At 43.8% G+C, this 12386-nt stretch overlaps 1 protein-coding gene across 1 annotated transcript in view; it reads left to right on the top strand.

Annotated features, from left to right (window-relative positions):
- LOC308162786 (obg-like ATPase 1) overlaps positions 1 to 12386 on the top strand; it is a gene marked incomplete at both ends in the record, with an annotated part of 38576 nt that overhangs the window by 18519 nt on the left and 7671 nt on the right. The window contains 2 exons of the mRNA XM_080536928.1: positions 1627 to 1707; positions 2060 to 2157. Of these exons, the coding sequence (XP_080393054.1) occupies positions 1627 to 1707; positions 2060 to 2157 (179 nt within the window). The remainder of the gene's footprint in view (positions 1 to 1626; positions 1708 to 2059; positions 2158 to 12386) is intronic.

Below are 12386 nucleotides of genomic sequence, written 5' to 3' on the forward strand. Positions count from 1 at the left end.
CCTCATCCCACGAACATGTGATGTGTTTTGCTTTCTTTCATACGTGGGTTCAGCTGTCCGTCACCTGGCGGCCAGCTGCCCCGTTCTCCTGAAAGTGTCCTGTCAGAACCGGTATAAACTTCATTCACTGATATCAATATTATGTAGTGCACTGAACATGTGAAATTCTCATTTGGCATAGGACATGCCAACTTTGCACATAAAATAAATAAATATTGCTCTATTTATCAATGGAGATCATTTCAAGTCATTATTGAGATATAGACTTTTGCTTAATCAGCATTGAGAGCATCTTTTTGCCATTGTTTTCTTCTTATGTAAACTGTGCTAAAAAAAACATCGGGCTCTAGATGTCATGAATCCATTTGAGATACTACTACAGTGTGTACTGAGCCATGGACAATGTTTAATTGCTTTTGTCAGCTGAATCCTAAAATCCAGTCTTTAACAAACAATAATGCGAGGCAAGACCTCCAGCAGTGTTTCCTGGTGGCAGGCATATGTGTTTGACCCCTGTGGGACCCATATGCCTTTTATTAACACCTGCCTGTTAGAGGAGCACTGTGGCCGTGAGCTGATGAGGGAAACCTGGAGCGGGTTCAGCCTGTGTCACTGGCCGTTTGCTGTTTCCATTTCACAGATGATTAATCTCTCTGTGAAGACTCGGGCCGGCGCGGGCGGAGTGTGCGCCGCTCTTCCTGCGCTCTCTCCTGCTGGCTGCACTCTGGCTGCCCGACTAAAAGGCCTTTAGAATGCCTGTGGAGAGAGATGTGCCCAGAGTGAATGCAGCTGGCTGGGGGTCAGTGTGAGGAGCTTTTTCTGCCATTGTGTAATTGAGGCTCTGGCAGGCTCTTTTCCTCTGTTCTTTCAAAGGGGAGTGTGATTGTGAAGTGCTGCAAGGGTTTGGGGAGGAAAGAGGAGGTAGGGGGAGTGTTGCAGGGGGTGGAGGACTTTTTATATGAAGGGGGAGGTTAAGTTGACAGGAACAAAAATAATGTGTTCCGCTAATTTCTGTGGGGCCGGATCAACAATAATAGGCTCAATTTCTTTATTACACATTTTATAACTGCCTCACTCCCATTTTCACACCCATTCCTGCTCCCAGATCCTGTCAAGGCCCGGTCCTGCCTCAGCCCACAACTGCTTCAGTAATGAAGGTGGCCAACAGTGCTGGAAAAGCCTAATATTTTATCCAGTAGGAACAGTGCATAATTAGTACCTGACTATTCAATCTGACTGCACATTGCATAGTGCCTGAATAATAAAAAAAACAACGATTTGGCCTCTACAAACAACCTTGCTGTACAACCTTTTTCTGGGCAATTGTCTCTGCTTACACTTTCTATTAGATTACCCTTATGGAGTGTATTGGTGTGTGTGACAGTTGCACCCGGTGAGTCTCCCTTGAAGGCATGCTGTTGTGATTTAAAGGAGGGTGAGGGGGTCCTGTGTGCGTGCCATCCCTGTCACAGCCAGCTTCTCCTGTTTGAATATGAACATGCATTGTTCATTTTGGCATCAGGATGCCATGCATTTAGGAAATAATTACCCAATACCCTGCTGGGTTTATATTCTTTTTCATCTCTTTTAATGGCTTCTTGTTCATTCTCTTTTAATCCCAAACAGGACGTAATGTGCAAAATCAAGAACTGGGTAATGGATGAAAAGAAACATGTCCGCTACTGTCAGGATTGGAACGACAAGGAGGTAAGGCTTTGATGTTACACTCAAATATTATTAATGTGATTTATCTGGGGTAATCTTTTCATCTGGCCTGAAAGTCAGTCTGCTTTTGAGAAAAGGGTCTGTTATGCAAATCACAACTTAATGTGCATGCTGTCTTTTTTGTGGTGGTATTTCTATATTACTTTTTAACAAACTAATGACATCTGTCTGTGCTGATATTGATCTGAAGGCTTTATAGATGCTCCCTGCAGAGCCCAGACCAGATCCTAATTTGATTTGGCTTCACTTTTTTCTCTCTCTGCATGATCCTCAAAGGCTACTTTGGAAAAGTTTGGATCCTTAGTTCTTCTGGCCTTCTCTCTGTTTGTCACAGATCGAAGTGTTGAACAAGTACTTATTTTTGACGTCCAAGCCAATGATTTACCTCGTTAACCTCTCGGAGAAAGACTATATCAGGAGAAAGAACAAATGGTAAGTGAATACAAATAGGGTGGATCGAACCCAGCACACATTGTATTCACACCAAATACCTTCCCCTTTCATAGATTGATTGATCTGTACTCATTAAATGATCCCTTACATTTTGATCCCCTCCATAGCCATGGCCATGAATTGATGGTTCATAATATGCGTTTTATGCAATATCAGCTCACAATGTTAGACCATTTGTTTTCCAATAAGATTCTTATATCGTTGTCTAATATTGAATAGATTTATAGTTTATTTCAGAATGTGTCTCCCCGTCACATGTTAATCCTTGTTTACCCTGCAGTTTGTCATGAGCAGTTTGTTATGAAACTGCGCTGAGATGGAGCGTTCAGTGTAAAGTGCTGTTGTAATGTTTCCACATTCTCTTCATGCTAATGTAATGCAGTCAGTGTGTGAGAAGGATGTGTGTGCATTTGTGTGTAAGAATGTGTGTAAGACTGTGTAAGACTCACTGTGTGTGTGTGTGTGTGTGTGTGTGTGTGTGTGTGTGCGTGTGTGCGTGTGCGTGTGCGTGCGCGTGCGCGTCTGTGTGTGTGTGTGTCCCTCCGTGCGTCTTTGCGCATGTGTGTGTGTTTGCATGTGTGTGTACAGTATGTGTAAGGGTGTGTGTGTGTGTGTGAGGGAAGTGTCTGTAGTCCCCACGCTGCTCCACTGACTCCAGTATCCTGCAGACCAATCAGATTGTGTCTCTGTGAGAGGAGCAGCCTGGGGGTGGCTCTCAGCTCTCTTCTCTGACACTAGAGACAGCCCTGAAAACCCCAGCCAACCCCCAAACTCTGCACTTCATTAAGCACTTAACAACATATGGTTTCCATTTTCCATCAAAAAATTTCTCATTTCCATATGATATCAAAGGGGGGGAAAGGCTTTAAATTACAACAAAATAAACATTCATAGACTTGAAGCCAAAAAAAAGTAATTAATGTTGTATGGGGATGGCCAATAAATCATAAGGATGGTTCTCTTTAAATATTGTGATGTCTCGGATTGTTTTTCCCCCAAATGTTTGGTTTTCTCTGAAGAGCTCACTGTTTACAGATGTTTGTTTGCTCTTGTATCAGAACATTAATACTGTATGTTTTACAGGCTTGACTGTGCCGTGCAGCATGCGTTCATATTTTCCATGGGTTTCTACTTGAATCACAATTCAATCATTTAGTATCCGAATCTTTTTTTTTAATGCAACAGTGAATCAGAGGAATGGTTCTTGTCTTCCATACAAAATAAGCAGGTTAGAATGGGTGTCTTCAGAAATGTACTTGACTGCTCATCTCGAACCCCCCTGCCGGGTTTTCAGTTTCACTTACTGTACCTGTGTCTCATGCTGTACCTGTAGGTATTAGGAATTGACTTCTTATCAAATTAGACCAAGTCTGAAAGTCTCCCAGGTTATCTTAGCTGCTCTGGGAACCTAATACAAAATGCCCCATTCATTCCTGACGTGTTTCTGTGTGTATAGTAGTACAGTATGTAGTATGGCCAGAGGGATGATCAGAGACAAGAACCTTCAGGCGAGTGGATCTGAGGAGAGAGTGGGACCGTGAGATATCCATGACGTATGAAAAGGGATACTTCTACGTCTTATCTCCCCTACAGACATTGTGTCAATAACCAACAACTTGTGGATTGTTATCACACTTAGCCAATTGCCCTCTAGGGTCTGGTGTCAAACCAGTCTCAGTGTTTGTTTTTTACTCGACCGTGTTGGATTGAAAGGGAAATTGTTTACTTATGACTGTTTCTTCAAATGTTTCCTGACACGAAAGTATGACTGCCTGCCTGACAGCGGGAGGAGGCACATTGCAACAGAGGCGTAAATCAAATGAATCATGACGTGTGGAACATCAGTCATCAGCAGGAAGAGCTCTTTTTTTTCCGATGTTACCTGTTTTTTTCAGCTGGGCGAAATGCAATAAATCTCAGTGCTTTTAAACAGGGAAAACAGTAGTGTGGCGGTGTCCTGAGGGCTCCCTGTGGAACAATGCAGACATCAAAGTGTTGATGTTTGACAAGTGATGAGTCACTTCTCTTGTCCAGAGCAGAGCTCACACCTGTATGGAGATGATTACAGGTAGATCTGGCTGTCCCTAATTGTACAATAAATGCTGCTCTCAGGCCTAATGACAGCTAGTCTGCTGCAGAGACGCCAGACTGCCATTTGGCTGTTCTTCCCCTTTCATATGGTAAAGGTCTATTCAAAGCAAACAGCAAGACAAATTGAAATCTCAGCTTTTACAGTAATGTCAGGAGAAGAAAGAGGAGCTTAGAATAAGGCTAATATTTTTGTTGAGGACACATTGCTGTTTCGCAGCACTGTATTTTCACACACATACATATATTCAGTTTTTTGCAGATGATTTTCAGGCAGATCTGCAGGTTATGTGTTCTGTGTTCTGTTATGAACACAGCGTCAAACACACATTTCTTTTGAGTGATAATACAGGGGTGCGGTAGAATTAGCTTGTGAAAAGCAAAAGGAGTGATAGATTTACTGTTGATAAGTATTCTTGTCTTCTTGTATGATGAGGACAACAATCTTCTCTGCAAGCACTGAGGTTAAGGGAAAAAGGTCCCTTTCCTGAACCACAGTCTTCCTGTTTGGAGTGCAGTGTTGTAACCACTACATACCAAGCTGACCCCATTTGAAGAAGAATAAACAGTATTAGCTTTAGCAAGCCATCATTAATGTCGGGATCAGAGGAGGACCAGGGCCTCCTTTCATCCTCAGGTTCTCTGCTGGAGACGGTGCATCATTTACTGTAGAGGGGAGCACGTGGTGCTAATACCATACAGTACAGTGCGTGTGTATGAGAATGTGTACATGTGCATGTTTGAAGTCTGTGTCGGAGGCGACTCCATGCTCATTTGGATGCTGGCGTAATTGCGGTGTGGAGATCAAAGGCTCCGCTGGCCCAGTGATGTTCCAGAGGAGACTTTACCACACAGCCCTCTCCTCTGTGCAGCGGGGGCCGCCTGCTGATCTGCGCTCCCCTCTCCCCCTCCAGCCATGCGCTGCCCCCTGCACATCCCCGCTCGTAAAAAATGATTAAGGCTGCATTTGTCATGTGTTTATGACTGAGAGGCATTGCGTGATAGGGAATGGCATCTACAAGAGTCTATCAAGAGGCTTTCTCCTCTTCCCTCGGCGTCAGTAGGCTGCCTGGGACACTTTTGTCTGTGCCACATGGTTTGTGTGTTAGAGAGGGTCATTACTCCACAGTTAATAATGTGGTGGTGGCTGCAGCATCGGGGCTTGTCTGCTGTTTGTGTGTTTTCACTTGTCAAGGCAGAAGCTGGTAATTTTGAAAGCTTATAGTTGTTGGATTTGTCAACCTTTAATATTATCATTAGGCTGGATATTGTTAGATATCTAATCCAATGTCTCTAGCAGAAAGCCCACAGCCGTCACATTTTGTAAATGCAAAGCTGTGTCTCCTTGAGAGCCTGGATGTGTTGCTCAGGAGTTTTTTGATAATGTGCTTTAAAGTAAATTGGAGCCTCTTAAGTAGATGTGTTGACCTTTAAGAAAACGGCAAAGCGTGACCTGAGAGTGTTCAGTGTGTGGACTGTAAGTGGGGAGAGGAACGGATGGGCAATAAGGCTCGTCGTAGGGTGCTTTCATAAACACGGTGTGCAGGTGTGTGTGTGTGTGTGTGTGTGTGTGTGTGTGTGTGTGTGTGTGTGTGTGTGTGTGTGTGTGTGTGTGTGTGCGTGTGTGTGTGTGTGTGTGTGTGCGCGCGTGTGTGTCTATGTGTGTGTGTGTGTGTGTGTGTGTGTGTGTGTGTGTGTGTGTGTGTGTGTGCGTGCGTGCGTGCATGCGTGTGCGCGCGCGCGTGTGTGTGTGTGTGTGTGTGTGTGTGGACGCGTGTGTGTGTGCTGTCTGTTGCTTTGTCTTTAACTCTGTCTGTCTGTCTGTCAGTCTGCCTTGGAATGAGTCTATGTTTAGTGCTCTCTGTCTGTATAAGTTATGTGTGTCTCTCCAGACGTTTTACTGTGTCTCCCTTTGTGTGCATTTTTGCCTTGGAATGGAGAGTGGCTAAGCCGGTTATCGTTCCTCAGTGAATTACTCCGGCTGGCCTGTAGGTGGAGCTTTGACAATTAAAGTAAAGGTAGCACTGCATGGTGCCTCAGCATGTTCGTGGTCTACCCCAGTTTAGTTTAAGGTCCCACTGTCTGAGAGGATGTGCTCCATTTCTCCCTGGCTTTCAACTCTACAACCTTCCGCAACAAAACAAATGTTTTGGTCTGCTATTCATTTGTTTTCACTAGTTATCATTTGACTTTTGATGCACTGCAATGTTAAGTGCTATGTGCATTTTATTTAATGTCAGGAGGATTTCTTAATGAACTGTCAAATGTTCACAACTTAAATCCTCATGAGATTTAGCGACAGTCGACAAACCGAGGGAAAGCCTTGTTATGATCCACTGAGAACCATTTCATGAAAGCGGTGGCAGCAGCCCACTTCTGCTACTCAAAACCATAATTCCCATAAACAGAATTGAAACTTTATTGAGTGCAAAACCACTGGCTCCATCCAAGTTTTTTAGGAACTGCCGTCTAGGGAGTCACGGTTAGCCTTTCAAAGCTTTGTGGGAGATATATGATCACTTGCTCCCTTTTATTTTCTGCACAGCCGTCCACTCTATCCTTTGTGTACTGTGGGATCCTGGAAAACACTTTCCCATGGTAGAAAGACATGTACCCTTGCCGCCCGCAGTAACTCCTAATGGAAGCCTTCAGCTAGGTTTGTAATGAGTGCAAACGACTGGAAGGGCTCTATAGTAAAACAGAACCAGATGGTGATAATCAAGTCCTGTTGGATCAGTTTGGATGGTTATTGACCATCCCTGGTCCAGGTAAGGAGAGGACACAGTTAAAACGTCACTCTGGTCAACTGGTCATCATGTTGGGTTAGCGGAAGACATAGCGTATTTGTTGTGGGCTGGTTCCTGCTCTGTTGTTATCGCTAATGAGATCCTAACAGGGAGTGTCAGAGCCTTTCTCCCTCGGATAGGAACAAAGCAGGCACTCGTTTGTTCTCTGTTGACCCTGCAAGACAGCAACTTGTTCTTTAAAACGGTCCCCTTGTGTGATCAAGATGACGACGACACCAACATGTATTCATACTTTAGAGAAATGCAGGTCAGGTTAGATATTGATCATGGGTCAGATTTTGCTGATTGATGCCCTATTATCACTTGTTCTTGGCCCTTTGATAGGACACTTGTTTTTGATAGGAAACAGGAAATTGATAGTTTGTCAGGCGTTTTGTGTAATAACTGAAAACGATGTGAATCGTCTCGATAGGCTTGTTTGTTTCTATGATAGTTTGTCACAGGGCCCTATTCAGTGTGTAAGTTTATGCTTTTTCTATGCTTTTAGGAAGAATGACCAACCTCTATCGAAACACCATTATGCTAAGCTTCTCCAAAGCATTTTTTTTACAGTAGCACATTGACTACCCCAAGGGCAGCTGCTGTCATGAAAAAATAGAGGAAGCCCTTGAAATGATTCCCATGTAAAACCTTCTTGATCTTGATATGGAGAATATAAGAATCTGATCTCCATGTGTTTTAAGTCTGGCTAATTATATATTTTGGTAGCCTTGGCTGTGGTGACCGGTGTTGTTTATTATCTTTGTGATAAGCTTATAACAAAATACACATGTCACAGCGAGTGTCCTGTAGCCTGCCAGCTCTAATGAGATAAATAAATGAATTTAGTGTTGCCACATACAGCTCCTGAAAGCTTGTTATCAGAGTGATTGTTGAACTGTTATGAATGGAAAAAGAATGCAGGAAGGGGGGGGGGGGGGGGGGGCATGATTGGCTGATGTTACATATGTCCTTGATTACCTTCCCTCTGCTTTTATTCTAATAAGTGACATTCTTTGTGCTCCCTCGGACGGCTAGACAGTCTGACACAAGATGAGAATAAATATTGCATGTGGTACACATTAAGCTGTCATCCAGGAAGAGGGAGATGGAGAAATCCAGGCGACATTCTGCTGCGCTACACTTTGCCGGCTCTTGTCACAATTGTCACATCTTGATGACTGTTCCCCCCCCCCCCCCCCCCCCCTCCAGCCCACCCGATTCCCCCCCCCCCCCCCCCCCCCCCCACACACACACACACACCCCTCTCTCTGTTCTCTCTCCTAGTCAATTGCGTTGAATGACAGCAATGCTGCCCCATATCGAGAATTATTTTGGGGTGATGTAGAATGTACTCCTGAGGGTTACTGTTTGAATGAATCTTCTTTCTCTTTTTTCATACAAATTGCAGTACGCTAGAGCCTTAGCTCTGTTCATGAAACTGTGGCCCTTTAGGACACTATAATGGGTGTTTGTGTTGTCTGTAATGCTAAAGTCATTTTTGCCCGTTTTCAAGGATTTGCCTTTGAAGAAGAAAAAAAAAGTACTTAGCAAAATAATGTTTTTGAAAAAAAGATGGTTGTAAGCAGCATGCCATTGTTGTGCCGTCTGAGAGACGGGATGCAAAAGGACGCTCTTAATTAAAGCTGTTCCCATTGTGCCTGCCTGCTCTGTTTCCCTCAGACCCTGATTGCTTTGAAGAGAGAAAGAAGTTGACAATATTATTAGCAGTGATGTAAAAAGTGAGAAAGCTGCCTCCCTCTCAGCGGCTCTGTGTGCGTGCATGTGTGCGTGCCTGTGTGTGTGTGTGTGTGTGTGTGTGTGTGTGTGTGTGTGTGTGTGTGTGCATGTGTGTGTGTGTGCATGTGCGTGTGTGTGTATGTGAGTGTGTGTGTGTGTCTGTCTGTGTGTCTGTGTGATACCTCTCCATCCGGTCGTGGCCATGGGGAGCAGAGAGCGCCTGCACTCATGTCCTCATAGGAGCGCACTACTGGGAGGATGAAAAGCGTCCCACAGAGTCCCTGACTTCCCAGCCTCAGACACCACCATGAGCTCATACCTCTCATTTCTCCCTCCTCCACTGAGGGGGGGTGGGGGGGGGTTCAGGATGGTATGTGTTACAGAGCGTTCAGCAGGGTCTGGGAAACAGAGGGGGAAGAATAAACCCTGGGTTTATTATAAGATGAGTTGGTTGGTGCATAGCATGCAAGCCAGCAGCAGAAGCAGAGATGGGGAATCCTTCGGTAGCACGTGGCAGATATATCCTTAGTTCAAGTGCTTGTTTGGCTGCCTGTCTTGACAGTCTGTGTGTCTGTCCACCTGTGGGTGGGTCAGTAATGAAGTTGTGGAGCGGGCGAGGCTGTTAGAGGATTACTCCTCACGCCTGTCAGCATTCAATTGCATGTGAAAGGAGGCACTCAGAGTCTGGCTGCTGGGTCCCTTTGTCCCCCACTTTTACAGGCTTACCTGGCTAAGCAGTGATAATAAAGCCTGTCGGTATAAATGCAGAGCTCACACACAGGCCCAGGTCACAAGGCTCAGGTAGCTGCACCTGTACTTTAGGAGCTCCCATTGTTTCCCACTCCTTAGTCGTTTAAGCAGATCAAAGCTCTGACAAAGCCTATGGCAGCCCCAGGCATGCGGAAACACAGGGATGATTTCCCTTTCAGGATTCTCACACAAAAAAGACCTCTGAGGGTGACCCCCTGTGGGAAATCCTCATTCAAGGCTGCTCTGTAGTGGAAGCTTCCTTTGTTTTTGGTACGTTGTCATTACTTCACCATATATTGTGCCATTAAATAGACTTATAATAATTGCTGCAGGCATCAATTGTAGAGATTAGAATGTACAAATAGGGTGTCAAATAGTGTGTGATAGGTATTTTCTGCTTATTGTAAAATGAAAATGTATGCAGAAGCAAATTCACCATGTGCTGTAGTGTGGAATATCTGTGAGATTGAATTTAGAGAAGAAATACTGTGAGAAATATAATACTGACATATTATATTTTCTTTTTTCAATGAATTTTTCCTGAATTGCAAGCAGCTAGAAAAGCAGCACAAACATAGCTTGTTCCTCAGTCTTGTTTGAGCGTTTTAAGTCGGTGAATGATTAGCAGAAATAATATCCCTGTCACCCTTAATCACATTAAAACGTGGTTAACATTTAATTTTCCCCACTTGATATGCAAAAATTTCCACTAGATTTGCAGTGAGGCCATTGAAATTCCATTATAAAAAGAATAAAAATTTCAGGCATCATTTGTTCAGAGAAGGAGATCTAGACCAGAAAGTGCTGAATCTTTCTATTAGCAGAGCTGTCTCACTCTCTCTCTCTCTCTCTCTCTCTCTCTCTCTCTCTCTCTCTCTCTCTCTCTCTCTCTCTCTCTCTCTCTCTCTCTCTCTCTCTCTCTCTCTCTCTCTCTCTCACACACACACACACACACACACACAGACTTTCACAATTCAAATTGTTCTCTTCTCTTTTTGTACTGTAACTACTTAGATATTTTGGCATAGTGACAATTATACTTGTACAAGCTATTTAGACAAGCATTTGATTTTGAGTTTACATTTGCACACAATATAGTACAGGTGTTTTAGGTTTATTGTTTATTGAGGGGTATTCATAGAACTTTATAAAGGTGCATGTAATTTTCAGTTTAACTAAGACAACTGATTGTGTGAATGATAAACATTAATTTGATCTTAATAATGAAGGCTATTGGTTAGTTTGTTCAGATAGATAGCCCAAACTGAGGATTAAGTTCTCGGGACGTTAAGATATGTAGGCCCATATGAGAGCTGACAACTCTTCACTTATTATCTGCACATCTTACACCCTGCCCTGACATGTGGGGACTGACATAACATGACACTTTTTAAGTCATTATTTAGAAATGTATGCATGACTGGATAGCTATTTGGTTTCTCTCAATCTGGAGAGAGGTAATGTTTTGGGGGGGCATTAACATGTACCCAATTCATTTGTCAACACGCACACTCATACAAATAATTGGAAAGGACATAAATACAATAGCATAGTGGCATGACTAGACAGTCGTGAAGTTGGCAAAATTGGTCGGGGGAATCATGTTGACAGAGCATCAAACCTCTTAATTGACAGTGCTGCGTTTCCTGAGTTGGGGGAAGGGGGTGTACCTTGTTCCTGTGGCAAGGTGTTTGTCTGGTCCTGTGTCACTCAGTGCGAGGACCCAGAGACCCCCACGCTCATTTGGCGCTCACATTCTCCATCTCAGCTTCCACATTATTAAAATCATCCCTCAGCCCTTCCACCAAGAACCTCTTTGTTACTTGGCTGGCGACGTTCGGCTCTGTCAAGTCTTCACCAATTACAGTCTCAGGTACAATGGTCTATTCACAGGATCACAGCCCTTGACTGGTGTGGGGAGAGTGATTTGTGAATCATTATTCAACCGCCTGTAGAGAACGCGATACCTGAGGAATGCAAATAACGTGCCACCGAATAGACGGGCGGGCTCCTAAAAGTGACAAACTACAGCTGTTATTATCCCAGATTGGATTCTTTTCCCCTTCTTGGAGAGGCAGTCATCTCCTTTGCTTTCAAGTTTGAGGTTTTCAACTAGTTTTTTTTTCTCTCCCTTCATAATGAACGGTGACCAGTTTATAGTAGTGTCTGTCAAATCTCAGCTTTAGTTTAAGTGCATCACAGCCTCAGTGCTAGAAAAGATGGGCAATATTAGGCTTTGGTGCTAGATAGATGGTTATGTTTACTGAGGGGAGAATAGACAGAAGGCTCTACCTGTAACACTATTCAAGTTTACCAGAAAAGCATCCAAGCAACTGCAGCACAGATAGCCTACAATTTGACATTTCCCAGAGGTTCCTCAGGAATTCCTCAGGAATATCGGATATTTATTAAGATAAATATGATAGATGATTGAAAGACCCTCTTGATTGATTGGACGATGTAGTGATCTAGTAGGTGATAAATCAGTGACATTGTTATTGGAAGAGCTATACTATTAAGGTGGTGCGGTCACTCCCAGTCTTTGATTTTTGTGATAGTTTCTAAACAGGAAACTAGGATTACACTTAATGACAGGGACCCTTTATAATCAATCCAGCCTGTGTGAGCTGTGTCAGGCCCAGTGTGTGAAAATGGGTCTGTGTGATGCAGCTCTTTGGGATCTGTCCAATCCCAGGCTGAAAGCATGTGGGGCTAATCTCATAATTGCTCCCCTCCCCCCAACACTGTTCTAGCTGAGAGTTACCATTAACTGTGAGGATATCTTTGTCCTGCAATGTCAGGTGTCCTGCTGAGGAGGATGAGGAACAAAAAAAAAAGGCTCTC

Source organism: Nansenia antarctica (assembly GCF_963989245.1).
Source record: "Nansenia antarctica genome assembly, chromosome: 7".
Taxonomy (NCBI): domain Eukaryota; kingdom Metazoa; phylum Chordata; class Actinopteri; order Argentiniformes; family Microstomatidae; genus Nansenia; species Nansenia antarctica.